General features: G+C 39.3%; 1 protein-coding gene and 1 pseudogene across 1 annotated transcript; both read left to right on the top strand.

The window, feature by feature from the left end:
* Positions 1-901: 901 nt before the first annotated feature.
* On the top strand, positions 902-5,659 carry LOC141332824 (sialic acid-binding Ig-like lectin 13; annotated as a pseudogene).
* Positions 5,660-6,869: 1,210 nt separating this feature from the next.
* LOC141332825 (sialic acid-binding Ig-like lectin 13) lies at positions 6,870-16,201 on the top strand. The gene is made up of 8 exons (XM_073837784.1): positions 6,870-6,921; positions 7,032-7,400; positions 7,486-7,809; positions 7,900-8,097; positions 9,213-9,281; positions 10,422-10,709; positions 12,185-12,273; positions 15,845-16,201. The coding sequence occupies exons 1-8, from the start codon at positions 6,870-6,872 to the stop codon at positions 16,199-16,201; spliced, it is 1,746 nt and encodes a 581-aa protein (XP_073693885.1).
* The last annotated feature ends 1,025 nt before the right edge of the window (positions 16,202-17,226 follow it).

Raw genomic sequence — 17,226 nt, forward strand, 5'->3', positions numbered from 1 at the left:
CTCTAATCAGCAGCAGTTGTTACAGCTGGAAACTTGGGATCTGAACAGGAGATTCCCACACTTTCTACCCTCAGGAAGGTCAGATTCATTTTGCTGTTTTACTTCCAGTACGTTAAATTAAAATTAGTAGACTTATTTTACATTAACAGATGCTGTTGTATCTAACATATCTATCATAATTTTTTTTAAAATAAAGGTTATATTATCCTTTATACAATTAATGAATTTCACTATTGCAAATAGTGCTTATTATTAAATGAATAAAGCAAAATTACCATATAAATATCAAATTCCGAATTCACTGTAGTGTTTATTTTGATTGCATGAAACAACCAATTTCATGAAATAACTAATGAAAAAGTAATCCAGAGAATATTTTGATGTTTTAACTAAGTGTTTAAACAAATGGATCAAGTATACTGAAATAGTAAAGTGAATATAATTATTCAAATTTATGGGTGATGGGCCAAGTTTCGAGGGTCTAAAATAAGAATTCACAGAGAAAAGGGAAAAAAAGCAAACATTTTGTGGATGTACTTTACCTTATTTTTTGGTTGTTTATTTTCCTCCCATTAACTGAAATATGTCTAAAAATAGCACTTATTGTGTAATGGTTTTAATCAACCAATAATATTGATAATTATATGAATATTTAACATTTAATAATATTCAGTATTGGTAAAATATTCCTGGGGTTCTATCTTTGTTACAGAGATTTGTGCAAAAGCAAAGGTGAGTTTCATGTTCTTAGGGCTCTGGCATACTCTTCATACATAAATGACTCTTTCCTAAATATACAGTCACATGTGTGCATAGATGAGATGTACTGGGGGACTCAGGTTCCTTTTTTTTTTTTTTTTTATACCTTTTCATAGGTTGATATTAATCATTGAATGAAAGGATGGACATCTGGACAGCAGAGAAAGTGATTATCTTCAGTTTTCTGTTGAAAGGTTTGAGTATATTTCCCAACTAAGCTAAATTTAAAAACATTTCCAGACCTCTTTTCTTAATATTTATATATATATATATATATTTATTATGTCTTACATGTTTGTATTATGTGTGGGTTGTAGGTGTTTGCTGTAGAGTTTTTAATGTCAGTCTGCCACAGAACATTGAAGCTCTCAGTGGATCCTGTGTGATCATAAACTGCAGGTTTGAGATTGAGGACAAGTATGATGGAAACCTCACTGAAAGTGCTGCTACAGGAGTGTGGCTCAAAGATGGAATAGATGGAAATAACAATCAAGTGTTTAATTCCAGAGCTCCCACACCCAAAAAAAGAGGGGAATTCCAAAAAAGGTTCAGTGGGAAAATAACTGGAAAACTACACAAAAAGAACTGCACCACTGTCTTTTATGATGTAAGTTCAAATCACAATGGTAAATATTACTCCAGGATCATGGGTGGTAGTCTAAAATACACCTACCCACAACCCCTCTCCACTATAAATGTCATTGGTGAGTGATTTGAGCCTTTTATTTATAAATGTGTTAAATTAGTGTTTTAAAAGTTGCCATCATTGTCATTTTACTTTCTCTATTTCAGAGTCTCCCCGCAAACCCAGCTGTATTTGAAGCAGAAGGAGGTGCAGGATCAGGAGGAGGTGTTGGAGAGGAGCTCTGTGAGTCTGCGCTGCTCTGCTGAGACTCTCTGCTCCTCTCCTCCACCAACTCTCACATGGAGCTCCACTCCCAGAATCCCCTTCAGTGAGAGCAGCAGACTACAGGAGCTCATCCTCATCTCTGATCTGAACTTCACTGCTACTCACCGTCAGCACAGAGTCACTTTCATCTGCACTATAACCTACCAGCTACACGACAAGAACAAAACAGCACAGAACAACATCACATTACATGTTCAGTGTAAGTTTGTGATGCTTTTTAGTTTTGTTAGACTTGTTATTCATATATTTGTGTCTTTTAAAAACACATCAGTGTCTGTGATTCCCTCTGCCTCTGTGTTGGAGGGCAGTTCAGTGACTCTGATCTTCAGCAGTGATGCAAATCCAGCAGTGTCGAAGTACACCTGGCCCAGAGAGAATGAAGGGCAGTTGGAGCAGCTGCAGACTGGAGACACTCTTACCTTCAATAGGACCGACCTGAAACACAGAGGCTGGTATCACTGTACAGCTCAGAACCAACATGGCAGCCAGAACTCATCAGTGATTCTGGACATTCAGTGTGAGTATTACATATAATGTGCCAATTTTATGTTAATTTTAAGTCAGTTATAAAATTAACAGTTATAACAATTTTATTGTGTTGCTATAAAAAATGTTTATCTTGATTAAATTTAATTCCAAATAATAATTACAAAGCCTCTAAGTTGTTCTTTTCATTAGTGCTTGAGCATTTACTTTTGAATTCCAGACATTGTAGAATGAGACCTTCAGAACAATATATCTGGATACTAACTAAACACCATAGTTAACTACCGATGCTTTTGGGAATCACACCCAAGATCAACATTATTCACACATTAGTTTAGACAAAATGTGCTTATTGTTTCAATTACAGTCACACTTTTCTTCTGCAGACCACAAAAGATATTCAGATTTTGCCTAAACAATGAAAATCCATAGGTCTAAAAGAATTTAGACCCTATTAGACCCTATTTAATCTTTAAGACTAAAAAAAGTGTATATACAGTGGCCCCAAAACATATTTGAACACTTTTGGACACTGTAATGATTTTAGATATAGACAGCCTCACACGGGGCACCGAATGTATAATGATTTTGGATTTAGACAGCCTTACACAGGGCACCAACAATGTAACAATGTCAGATTTAAATAGTACCAGCAGTGCAATGGCTTTTGGGCTTAAATATTAATATTAATATTTAGTTTTGGTATATTATTTTACGGGGCACCAGCCAATGAGTTACACGTTGACAATAAAGAACAATCATGGAAGACTGATTTACATTTACATTTACATTTACATTTTACACAGACTTACATTTAAATTATAGGAAGTTGTATAGGAAGTTCTGACCAATCTAAAGGATTTGTGAGATATTGTTAACTTGTAGAGGCTTTTCACTCTATTATTAACACAAGGAATACACACGTGTAATAAAATGGGTTTATTAACAAAGGGATAAACAAGAGACAATTCTGTGGTCGTTGGAGAAGGTCCTGGCAGGCAATCCTCGCAAGCAGAGGATTGTTGAAGAGAAGATTCTGAAGTCGTTGCAGAGATGGGTGGCACTAAGCTTGTGGTTGTTATTGCTGTGGTAGTTTTCAGACTCCCCAAACTCACTTCTTGCAGAACTTCCTAAACTTAGCAGCTAGCTCCTAGTTTAGCAGGAGACCATACCCCTTAGCATATACGGTAGACCACACCCCTTAGGATTTAGTACAACTTTTTTTGTCTTGAAGAGAACCTTTTAATCTTTCCCTGAGGAGGGATCTTTCTGAGCCTGCACCCCGTTACTGGGAAGGCAGCAACAGATAACTCTGTTCTTAGTCTCCTCGTCGGGGAAAGACACCAACAGATCAACCTTGTACAACTCTAATGGCTAATATGAAAAAATCTTTATGTTTAAGGCTAAAAAATATTGAAAAAGCCTTTAAGTAGTTTGGTAAGCCTTACTACATTTGTTTATTTAATTTAAATGCAGCAACAAATTTAATGCTTTAAGTTCACAAGCTTTTTTTGAGTCCCATATATTGTAGCTTTAGACCTTCAGATCAGTATATCTGGATTTTAGTCTATTTAGATATGATTCACACATGCATTTTTGCTTAAGTGGACAGTGGAAAAACAGAAATGTGTTAAAGTTAACAATGACAGTTAAAATCAGTTGAGTCCAAAGCAACATTTATCATTGACAGGAGCAGAATGATTACAGTTATTGTTTTTCTCATTTTAAAGCTTTCAGATGCCCCTAAAATCTCTCCATCCTCCAGCTGTTACAGAACTGATGTAACTGTGTTTCTGTGAGGTTGATGGGAATCCCTCTCCTGAACTGGAGTGGCATCTGTCTGGACGTCCTGTCACTAACTCTTCAAACACGTTCATCAGTGAAGAGCGATTGAGCAGCACAGGCTTGAGGAGCTCCATCACTCTACATCAGTCTCTCACAAAAGTTTTTTGGAACTTGTAAGTGTTGATTGCGTATAATTTTAGCAAATGTACAAAAAAAGCATAAGAGAATTAGAATGACCTGACATGTGGTGCCCCCTTTTTACAATGCCCTTCAAGGGTCAAAAATGCCATTAGAAAGCATCAATAATCCAACAGCACCGGATCCTTCGTGAATTTGTATCATCTGCTTTTCTGTGTTCACACATTCCAGGCTGTCAGTCTGAGCATTAATGGTCAGGATTGTCAGTGAGTCTTTCTGCAGGGTTATATTGATATTCCAGTAAGGACTGACAAATAACTGTCATTATGAATGAGTCATGAAATCATTCACTCAACCAATTCATTCAAAAACACAGATTCATTCTGGAATGCCAACAACTGGTGGCAGAGCACAAATAGATCAAGTACTGTAACCGTATTGTGTTTGAAATCAAAGGTATAATCACTTATTAAACATTGCTGTTACCTTACCTTACCAGAACAGCAGGATTCTTTAATTCCCTCCACAGCACCTGCAGTCAGGGGTGCCCAAACTCGGTCCTGGAGGGCCGGTGTCCTGCAGAGTTTAGCTACGACCCCAATTAGACAGACCTGAACCAGCTAATCAAGCTCTAACTACACTCTTAAAAATAAAGGTGCTTTAAAATGTTCTTCACAGCGATGCCATAGATTAGAAGAACCAATTTTGGTTCCACAAAGAAACATTTAGTCAATGGCTTTCTTAAAGAACCACCTCTTTCTTACCTTTTTATAATCTGAGGAACCTTCTTTCACCACAAAAAACCTTTTTGTGAAATAAAGGTTCTTCAGATGTTAAAGGTTCTTTATGGGACCATTTAGACAAAAAAGGTTCTTCTATGGCATCATGAAGCACCTTTTTTTAAGAGTGTAGGTATACTAGAAACTCAGCAGGAACTAAGCTAAACTATTCAGGAAACCTGAGTTTGGGCACCCCTGCCTACAGTGATCCCGTTAAAGAGACGAGGATCTAAGGCAGTGTGAAGCTATGATTACTTTAGTCTAGCCAGTTTGACTTGACTCTGGAAGATCATTTGAATGGTGGAGAAGAGGTTTTGCAAAAGAGCAAGTTTCGATACGCCAGTACCTCTTTGCAAAAGCTGATATACTTGGTGTCACTGGTTGCTTGGGACACACAGGTTCAAAAACTGATCTCTAGAACATGTTACAAGTTCTTAAGACTTAGAACTCGAGTCCAAATGTAATGATCATGATTGCTCAAAGTTGTACTTTTGAGGTCAATTTATAATAGAAAGGGTTTAAGTTGTAGTGTTAAATCTTTTTATGGGATACCTAGATAAATATAATGTAGGCTACATGTATGAATATTTTAGGTTTTAGAGTCGAGGTTTTAGTAGGTTTTTTTATTAGGGTATTTCCTTAATAGGAGTTATTTGCTATATAAAAATGTGAGTTTTTACAGCAGAATACTTCTATAGAGGATTGTCTCTTTCCTACCGAGATAATCACCCGGAAAGTAAGAGGAATTCTTAAAAATCTTTTGTGAATCTGGTTTTGATTCTTTCTTTTTTTTCTTAGGTGATGTACAGTGTTATTTTTATGTCTTGTATGATTCTTCTGATTCTGATATTTTCCTCTCTGATTTAATATTTCAATAAAATAAAAAGGAAAACTACCCAGTTTGATAATGAACTGTACTGGTGCTTCATCTTTTGACCAGCAGAGAGCAGCATTATGGGCACATTATCCACAGAGAAACTGTAGGCCGCTGCTCGTGTAACACTGTAGTCGAATTTTAAGTAATTTAGGTTTTTTTCCCATACATTGATAATATTGTTTATTATTTATTACATAATCACCTGACTTTTCCTTTCTCCCTGCTCATACATCTATAAAAACCTGTGCACTACAGTTTTCTGAAGCCATACTGAAGCTTTGTATAGTTTTAACAAATTTAATCTAATTTAACAGTCTTAAATTAGATGATTGTACAAATTTATGTAAGTTTTATAGTTTTTGTAGCAATAAACTTTATTAATAGAAATGACATTAAATTATTTGTGTGAAGAATGCATGTTAATGCTGATTCAGGAAGTACTGGTGTGATGTGATGAAAAAGGGAAGTTATAATAGATCTGTTGCCTGTCAGTAGATTATGCTTCAGATTGTGTTCCTGCAGCACAGCTTCACTCCGTCTCTCATCAGCAGCAGGTGTTACAGCTGGAAACTTGAGATCTAAACAGGAGATTCCCACACTTTATGCCCTCAAAAAGGTCAGATTCAGTTTCTTTTACAGATTCCCTCTGTCAGATTTTGATAGTCTTCTTGCTGTTTTACTTCCGTTACATTAAACTAAAATTAACAGTCTCATTAAACATAAACAGATGCTGTCATATCCAGTATATTACATTATTTTTTAAATGATATATTAAATTAACAATTTTAAAAGTCTGTAGTAGATTTGTCTTTATTTAATTAATAAGCAGTATTACAAATACATTCAACAACAACAACAACAACAACAAAAAAAAAACATTTTAAATGGATAAAGCAAAATTACCACATATTGATTAAATATCTAATTCTAAATTCATTGCGTTATTTATTCATCTTGATTGCATGTTGTCAGTGTTATTGCAAACTCAAAGAAAAATTGAGAATCTATTATTAATTAGGTATCCCTAAACAGAATTTGTGCATAAATGAGGTGTACGGGGGTGGCTCAGTTTATTCATTTTTCTTTATTTCTTTCCATTTTTTATTTGGTGTTCCTTGAAAAAAAAAATGAAAAGATGGACATCTGGACAGCAGAGAAAATAATTCTTCTTGGTTTCCTGTTGAAAGGTTTGAGTATATTTCCATTTATAAGCTAAAAAACATTCCAGATCTTATTTCTTGATATTTATTAAAAAAAAATTATTATTTCTCACATTTCTATTTTGTGTGTGTTGTAGGTGTTTCGTGTGGAGGTTTCAGTGTCAATATGCCAGAGAACATTACAGCTCTCAGTGGATCCTGTGTGGCCATAAAGTGCGATTTTAATATTGAGGACAAATATGACGAATATCTCACTGAGGTTGCTACTACAGGACTGTGGTTCAAAGATGGAATGGATGCAAATATCAATCAGGTGTTTAATTCCAGAGTTTCCAAATCTAATCGCTTCAGTGGGAAAACAACTGGAAAACTACACGAGAAGAACTGCACCACTATCTTTTATAATGTTAGCTCAAATCACAATGGTAAATATTACTTCAGGATTATGAGTGGTGAAGATCTGAAGTATACCTACCCACAACCCTTCTCCACTGTGAATGTCATTGGTGAGTAATTTGAGCAATTTATTTATAAATGTGTTAAATGAGTGTTTTAAAAGTTGCCATTGTCATTTTACTCTCTCTATTTCAGAGTTTCCCCCCAAACCCACAGTGCAGCTGTATGTGGAACAAAAGGAGGTGCAGGATCAGGAGGAGGTGTTGGAGGAGAGCTCTGTGAGTCTGCGCTGCTCTGCTGAGACTCTCTGCTCCTCTCCTCCACCAACTCTCACATGGAGCTCCACTCCCAGAATCCCCCTCAGTGAGAGCAGCAGACTACAGGAGCTCATCCTCATCTCTGATCTGAACTTCACTGCTACTCACCGTCAGCATGGAGTCACTTTCATCTGCACTATAACCTACCAGCTACAGGACGAGAACAAAACAGCACAGAACAGCATCACATTACAAATTCAGTGTAAGTTCGTGATGCTTTTTAGTTTTGTTAGACTTGTTATTCATATATTTGTGTTTTTATTGTGAGCCCCTGAATTTGCTTTCCCTTCAGATTCGCCTAAAAACACATCAGTGTCTGTGATTCCCTCTGACTCTGTGTTGGAGAGCAGTTCAGTGACTCTGACCTGCAGCAGTGATGCAAATCCAGCAGTAGTGATCTACACCTGGTCCAGAGAGAGTGGAGGACAGTTGGAGCAGCTGCAGACTGGAGACACTCTTACCTTCAATAGGGTTGACCTGAAACACGAAGGCTGGTATCACTGTACAGTCTGGAACAAATATGGCAGCCACAATTCATCAGTGATGCTGCACATTCAGTGTGAGTATTACATAACTGCCAATTTTACCTTGTCACATTCATCAGCACCTTTACAAGCAATTACAAAATGAACAGTTATGACACTGTTATTGTGTTACTATTAAAACGTTTATCTTGAGTAAATTAAATTACAGATAATAATTTCAAAGCCTCTAAGTCGTTCTGTTAGCATTTAAATTACTTTATTATTTAAATTAATTTATATGTTGGGATTAATTCTCATTAGTGCTTGAGCATTTGCTGTTGAGTTCCAGACATTGTAGCTTGAGACCTTTAAACCAGTATATCTGGATACTAATGTGTTTTGCAAATGCACACTTCAATGCAACTATGGTTACAAGTTGTGTCGTGACTATGGAACTTATCACCATAGTTGTCTACCAATGCTTTTGAGAAACACCCCCAAGTTCAACATTATTCACACATTAGTTTGACACAAAATGTGCTTTTTATTGCAGTTACAGTCACACTGTTCTAACCAGTGTGAAGAGGACAGAGCCAGTACTAAAACAGAGATCATAAGTGTTAAGAAAAGGCATAATTCAAACAAAAGTGAATATTCTCTCATGATTTAGTCTCCCTCATGTCTTTTAAAACCTGTATGAATTTCTTCTGCTAAACACAAAAGATATTCTGATTTTGCCTAAACTATGAAAGTCTATTTTTAGTTTTTGGAAGAACTGTCTTTTTAAGACTAAAAAAAGTATTTATACAGTTGCCCCGAAACATATTTGAACACTTTTGGACACATAATTTCTGAATATTGTTGCATTAGATAAAAAAAGAAAAAAAAAAAAAGAAAAATGCCATCAATTATTCCGTACTAAAAATCTTTTATATTTTCTTCTCAGATGCTCCTAAAAACACATCAGTGTCTGTGCTTCCCTCCAGCTCTGTGTTGGAGGGCAGTTCAGTGACTCTGAACTGCAGCAGTGATGCAAATCCAGCAGTGAACTACACCTGGTTTAAAGAGAGTGGAGGACAGTTGGAGCAGCTGCAGACTGGAGACACTCTTACCTTCAATAGGACCGACCTGAAACACAGAGGCTGGTATCACTGTACAGCTCAGAACCAACATGGCAGCCAGAACTCATCAGTGATGCTGGACATTCAGTGTGAGTAATACATAACAGTCAATTTGACCTTGTCACATTCATTTAGCACCTTAGTCAATTATAAAATGAACAGTTAAAACAGTAATAGCTACTGTGAAAAAGTTTGTTTACTATATTTAAGGCCAAATAATAACTAAAAAGCCTCTGTTACCGCATTTCTGTTTATTTAATTGAAATGTAGGGACAAATTTAATGCTTTAAGTTCTCAAGCTCTTTGATTTTTTGAGTCCCAAATATTGTAGCTTTAGACCTTCAGACCAGTGTATCTGGATTCTAGTCAGTAAGACAAGAGTGTTTTGCAAATGCATTTTTCTGACTGTTGATGCATCAGCACTGGAGCTTATTTAGCCATGATTCACACATGCATTTGTGACAGTACTTTTTTGTAGCATTTCTTGCAGCATGCTGATTTAACTAGTGTGATGAGGGCAGAGTCAGTGAAAAACAGAGATCACAACTAACTGTGACAGTTAAAGGGGTCATGAACTGCTATTGTTTTTTTATTTTGTACTGTTCTTATAATGTTATCAAGATTTTGACATCAAAAAACATCATAATTTAGAAGTAATAGGCCGTTTTCTGACCTGCTTTTATCACCCCTCAGCACAACGCTGTGTTTGAAAAGGTGTGGCAGATTGTAGACTAGGAAGTAAATGCCCACTGATGATTTTTTTTTTTTTCACTATGTGTGAATCGGTGGGCGTGGCTAAACAGGCAGTGATGTCAATCTTCTGTGGAGGCGGTGCTTATCTACCATTACATCACAGAGTAGAACATTCACAAAGCTCTCGCTTTGGCAGACTGCCTTCAATATAAGCTGTTTTTAGACTAACTAAAATGGTTTGAGTTTTGAAACTTACAGGATTTTTTTTTTTTGTACAATGACCTGTTATGTGTTGAAAGATCAAGGGAATTTTGGTTTCTCAGTTTATGACCCATTTGAAATCAGGGGGGTCCAAAGTAACACTCATATGCAAATGTATATATATGTTAAGCGATGCTTATGTCCAAATAATCGAGCCACTGTATACAGTATGTAACCTTTCAAAGTCCTCCAGTTTTTCTCTATGAATCAAATGCCCCTAAAAACACATCAGCATCATTACAGTTATTTTGTTTTTCGGATTTTATTACTTTCAGATGCCCCTAAAATCTCTCCATCCCCCGGCTGTTACAAAACTGTGTGTTTCTGTGAGATTGATGGGAATCCCTCTCCTAAACTGGAGTGGCATCTGTCTGGACGTCCTGTCACTAACTCTTCAAACACGTTCATCAGTGAAGAGCGATTGAGCAGCACAGGTTTGAGGAGCTCCATCACTCTTCATCAGTCTCTCACAAACACATCCACTCTGCGGTGTGTCAGCAACAACATTCATGGCAATGCAAGTCAGCTGTTTCATTTGCTTCATGTCACTCCTCAAGAGTCAGGTAAATTTTATAGGCATTTACTGATGTTTAATGCATAATCTTAAATACTGTTATTTATACATTTTAATACAGCTCAATTGGTATTTTTCATTTCATTTCCAGTTGTTAATTTAGAGAAAGGGCAAAGGATAAATGCTTAATTCTTTATTACTTCACACACTTTTATGTAAACACTTTTTTTGCTTACAACATAAACTACACAAACCATTTTTGCTTTTAGGAAGTGAAATGATTAGCTGCATTAGAATAAGATGCATTTTATTTAATATAGCTGAGAAATTCTCTTAGTGATTGTCCAAAAACTTGTAATATTTTTTTTTTATTATTAGGTTTCCATAGTTTCTCTTTTTTGGTTGGAGCAGCTTTTGGGGCTACAGTAATGATCTTATGTGGCATTTTACTTATCTTTGCAAGGTATGTGCACTGTTCATTGTTCTTCACTCATTCACTCACTTATAAACACAGACAAAAGAGGATTTATGTTTCAGATGGTTCAGAAAACATTGCACAATTAATTTCATATTGTTGTTGTTTTTCCATAACTTGCTATTTATTGTTTTCTATTGAAAAAAAAAAAAAAAAAAAAAAAAAAAAAAAAAAAATATATATATATATATATATATATATATATATATATTGTAACGGGTGTTTTTGGTTTTGTTTTGGGGTTTTGTTTCATGTTCATGTTTTCATGTCTTTTATTATGTAATCATTTTCATGCTGTTGTGTCTTGCTTCCCTTCCCTCATGTATTCCTGCCATTGGTCCCTTTGTTCCATGTGTCTTGTCCTGATTGGTTGCTATGGTCTTGTTCCTTGATTCTCATTGGTTGTTTGTGTCATGTGACCTGTATTGTCTAGTATAAATAGCCCTTGTGTTTGAATGGTTCCCTGTCGCGTATTGAAGTATTGAAGTGTAATTCTGCTGTTTGGTGAGTGTTGATCAAGTCTGTTTCAAGTCAAGTTTATGTCAAGTCTGTATCAAGTCAAGTCAAGTCAAGTCTGTTCATGCCAAGTCAAGCCTTTTGTCAAGTTATCAAGTCAAGTCTGTTTCATGCCAAGTCAAGTCAAGTCTAGTCTCGTCATTGTTCGGATTACGTTTGTTGTTTGGATTTCACGTTTGGATTGTTTGTTTGGATTATGGATTATCGTCACTGTAAATAAACTGCACTTGGGTTCATCACATCTCGCCGTCTCAGTGGACATTTGTTACAGAATACGCGACCGCCAACTATGAACCCAGCAGTTTCACGCCTCCTCTGCCTGCGACAAGGAGAACGGGCTATAGAGGAGTATGTTCAAGATTTTTGTGGACTTTGTGACTTAGTGGGTTTTAATGACGTGGCGCTCAAGGACATTTTTAGAGTGGGATTGAATGATCCCGTTCGCTCATGGCTTCCTGGAGGAAAAATACACTGGACTCTTGAACAGTATATTGATCATGCTCTTTTGCTGGCTGGTTCACATTTTACTGTAGGGGTTGTAGATGAAGAACCCCACAATCCCACAGTACCCACACCATCAGAGTGCTTTCACGTCCCCACCGTCATGTCTGGTATTGCTCACGTCATGTCTGCCAAGCCACAACCAGCCCACGTCATGTCTGCTGCCTCAAAGCCTGCTCACGTCATGTCTACTGCTCCAGGGCCTGTTCACGTCATGTCTGCTGCTCCAGGGCCTGCTCACGTCATGTCTGCTGCTTCAGGGACTGCTCACGTCATGTCTGCTGCTTCAGGGACTGCTCACGTCATGTCTGCTGCTTCAGGGCCTGCTCACGTCATGTCTGCTGCTTCAGGGCCTGCTCACGTCATGTCTGCTGCTCCAGGGCCTGCTCACGTCATGTCTGCTGCTCCAGGGCCTGCTCACACCATGTCTGCTGCTCCAGGGCCTGCTCACGCCAAGCCTGCCCGTCCAGGGCCTGCTCACGCCAAGCCTGCCGCTCCAGGGCCTGCTCACGCCAAGCCTGCCGCTCCAGGGCCTGCTCACGCCAAGCCTGCCGCTCCAAGGCCTGCTCACGCCAAGCCTGCCGCTCCAGGGCCTGCTCACGCCAAGCCTGCCGCTCCAGGGCCTACTCACGCAAAGTTTGCACCCAAGATGGCCGCCATTCCAAAGCCTGTTCACAAGATGGCTGCCGCTCCAGAGTCTGCACCTGTCATGGCCGCCATTCCAGAGTCTGCTTACAAGATGGCCGCCATCCCAAAGCCTGTTCACAAGATGGCTGCTGCTCCAGAGTCTACACCTGTCATGACTGCCCTTCCAGAGCCTTCAACCATCATGGCTGCCATGCCAGAGTCTGCACCCAAGATGGCTGCCATCCCTAAGCCTGTTGTCAAGATGGCCGCCACGCCAGAGTCCCCGGCCAAGATGGCCGCCACGCCAGAGTCCCCGGCCAAGATGGCCGCCACACCAGAGTCCCCGGCCAAGATGGCCGCCACGCCAGAGCCATGCCAAGCCTCAATTTATCCTTCAAAGCCTCATCAGGTCTTGATTGCCAGCATACTGGATCCTCCTTTAATGTCAGTCCGGGCTGCAGGCATACCCGCAGAGCCAACGCTCCCAAGCCACACACCCACTAGCCTGGAGGGCTCCCCTCTATCCACTGCGCTGCCTGTGATGGCCATCGCCATTTTAAGTGTGTGGGCTGCTCACTGCGTCCCAGAGGCCACGTCTGTCCATGAACCCGCTGCGCCCATGCCTCTTACCGAGGCGGCGTCCATAGCGGGATTTCCTGCTCTGCCGGCTCCGCCATGGCTTCCTGCTCTGCCTGCGCCGCCTAGTCTTCCTGCTCTGCCTGCGCCGCCTAGTCTTCCTGCTCTGCCTGCGCCGCCTAGTCTTCCTGCTCTGCCTGCACCGCCAAGGCCTCCTGCTCTGCCTGCACCGCCAAGGCTTCACGCTCTGCCTGCTCCGCCAAGGCCTCCTGCTCTGCCTGCACCGCCAAGGCTTCACGCTCTGCCTGCTCCGCCAAGGCCTCCTGCTCTGCCGGCACCGCCAAGGCCTCCTGCTCTGCCTGCACCGCCAAGGCTTCCTGCTCTGCCTGCTCCGCCAAGGCTTCACGCTCTGCCTGCACCGCCAAGGCCTCCTGCTCTGCCGGCTCCGCCATGGCTTCCTGCTCTGCCTGCCCCGCCATGGCTTCCTGCTCTGCTGGCCCCGCCATGGCTTCCTGCTCTGCCGGCCCCGCCATGGCTTCCACTACTCCACAGTCTGCCACTGTTTCATGGCCCTGATCCTCCAGAGCTTCACTGTCTGCCATCACTCCACGGTCCAGGCCCTCCACTGTTTCATTGTCTGACACTGCTTCACGGCCCAGATCCTCCAAGTTTCCACTGTCTGCCACAACTCCATGCCCCAGGCCCTCCATTGTTCCACAGTCTGCCACTGCTCCACGGCCCAGGTCCTCCAGTTTCCCACTGTCTGCCACTGCTTCATTGTCTAGGTCCTCCATTACTCCACTGCCCAGGTCCACCACTGTACCCTTGGTCTTGCCCATTGTTTCTTGCTCCATGCCATGATTCTGAATCTGTTCCCCTACATGGACCTGGCCCTCCATCCCGCCCCCTATTTCACCCCTGCTCTACCACCCTCCTGGACTTTTTAGTTTAGGGTTTTGTTTTGGGCGTCGGGAGCCGCCCTTAGAGGGGGGGAAATGTAACGGGTGTTTTTGGTTTTGTTTTGGGGTTTTGTTTCATGTTCATGTTTTCATGTCTTTTATTATGTAATCATTTTCATGCTGTTGTGTCTTGCTTCCCTTCCCTCATGTATTCCTGCCATTGGTCCCTTTGTTCCATGTGTCTTGTCCTGATTGGTTGCTATGGTCTTGTTCCTTGATTCTCATTGGTTGTTTGTGTCATGTGACCTGTATTGTCTAGTATAAATAGCCCTTGTGTTTGAATGGTTCCCTGTCGCGTATTGAAGTATTGAAGTGTAATTCTGCTGTTTGGTGAGTGTTGATCAAGTCTGTTTCAAGTCAAGTTTATGTCAAGTCTGTATCAAGTCAAGTCAAGTCAAGTCTGTTCATGCCAAGTCAAGCCTTTTGTCAAGTTATCAAGTCAAGTCTGTTTCATGCCAAGTCAAGTCAAGTCTAGTCTCGTCATTGTTCGGATTACGTTTGTTGTTTGGATTTCACGTTTGGATTGTTTGTTTGGATTATGGATTATCGTCACTGTAAATAAACTGCACTTGGGTTCATCACATCTCGCCGTCTCAGTGGACATTTGTTACATATATATATATATATATATATATATATATATATACACTATCAACTATCAACTTCTTTGCCACGGTCATCTGCCAAATGTTTGTTAAAATTTAAATCCATACATGGTTGATGTTTATGTTAGTATTTTTGATCATTTTTTAATTCATTTATTATTTAATTTTTTATTCATATTTATTATTAGAGAAAGATGGCCCTGGCCCAGACGAGACTGTGACCCTGGACTCGTTCTGACTGACAGGGTGAGTTCTCTCAGTGTACATGATTAATTTTTAAATATTGCAACATCTGGTAAATAAATATCAAAATATATGGCTGTATATCGGCATGGCTGTGATCCAGCCGTAGGTAATCACAGCATGCCGATATACAGCCACATCTCATGTCTACGAGTGTGATATTGCATTTATACAACAGTTCGATGGCACAAGTGTGTATAAAAACAAAATAACAACAGAGGGTTTAAAAACCCTCTTTTGTGCAGAACTATTTCATTCCACTACAGATTCAAATCTCAAGGTCACTGTTTAACACTTATTTGAAAGCTTATTGTATACTGTATTGAAAGCTCACTGTATCATGTGGAGTAGAGTCTTATGAGAGAGAGATTGACTGAGCAAGTGTGATTACCTGCATCTAATACAGCATTTATTTTTTAGATCAATCTCATATTCACAAAAACTGTTGAGGAAAGCGTTGTCTTTGTCGTAACATTAATATCCTTTTACCTAAGGGTGATTTCTGATGACAGCACTGCTCAGTGCATTTGTTAGATGAGTTAAGCTGTTGTTGAAAGTAAAAATAACTTCTGTTTAAAACAGCATTTCATTTCATTTTCGAGGACCAGAAAGAACTATTGTATAAATGCAGAATGTACCACAGCTCTGCACTGCTTTGTTCATCTATCATGCTGTTCAACAGGAGGATGCGAGTGAGCCTATTTATGCCAATAATGCCACACTGTCACCAACTAGATCTGCCACCCAGAAGCGTAAAGAACCCCTCTATTATGCCTCTATTGACTTCACAAACATGCAACCAGAGTCAGACGAGATCAGGGGCATCTCCTCATTGACAAAAGATTATGCTGAGGTCCGATGTTATCCGGATGAAGTATCAGAGACAGAGAGCTCAGTAGGAGGTGTTCAGCCCAAGAGCAGCATCTCAGCTGAAATGGAGTCTGAGGAAAATCAAACCATACTAGATCAGGAAGCCGAGAGCAGAGAAGTATTCTCCCAGCCATCAGAAGATACAACATATGAAAGTATCACCATCTGAGCTAGAATTGCTCACACAACCATGTTTTCCCATGTATTACAATAAGTGTGGACTGGAGCTTTCGAACTTAAGCGCAGCGCAATGCATGTTCTTTACATTTTGTTGCTATGCTTGTAAAACTTAGTATTTTAATGTTTACGGTTTGACTCTGTTTACTTTGAGTGTTAGAATTATTGTATATACGTGGAATTGAATCCATATCTGATGAGACTGTATGAAAAACTTTGATGTCAGGCAAACTTATAAACTTATGCACAACATTTAATTTCTGAAGCAACATAGTCTAACATAAAATGCTATTATTCATTTTTTAAGCTGTCTCTGCATTTTTCATTGCATTTTCATTGCACTCCAGTGTCAGATCAGGGTGTACTGTTATATATATTCCTTAGTGTGAACAGCTGTAAACCTCATAGCCTTTATGGTCCTACTTGCAGGGAAGGATTATGACTCTGTGAACATTGCGTTTAAAAAAAAATTGCGTCCTTTTATATTCAAAATATTCCCCAAATGTGTTAAATATCTCGATTCTCAAATATAAGTAGATGCATTTTTGCACCAGATCATGTTAGTTGATCTACAACAGTCAATGAGCAATTGCAACACTATCAACGCCTAAACCGAGCCTATGTTGTATAGGCGATACAGCGGTCATGTATGGCAAGCCGTTTTAGCCTAAAATGTACTAAGCGATACTCGTCGTAATTGCATTTTTACTCGTAACAATTCAATTAGAGAGCTCTACAATTAAAGTTTTACTAGTAACAATGCCAATTAGAGAGCTCTCTAATTAAATTCTAACTAGTAACAATTATAATTAGAGAGCTCTCTAATTTAATTCTTACTAGTAACAATTACAATTAGAGAGCTCTACAAATTCATTTTTACTAGTCATGTCTCCATTGACTTCCATTCATTTTTTAATTACAGAGCTCTACAACAGAATTTTTACTAGTAATAATTAAAATGAGAGAGTTTTACAATTAAATTCTAACTAGTAAAAATTTAAATTAGAGAGCTCTCTA

This window comes from Garra rufa, chromosome 4, assembly GCF_049309525.1.
Source record: "Garra rufa chromosome 4, GarRuf1.0, whole genome shotgun sequence".
NCBI lineage: Eukaryota > Metazoa > Chordata > Actinopteri > Cypriniformes > Cyprinidae > Garra > Garra rufa.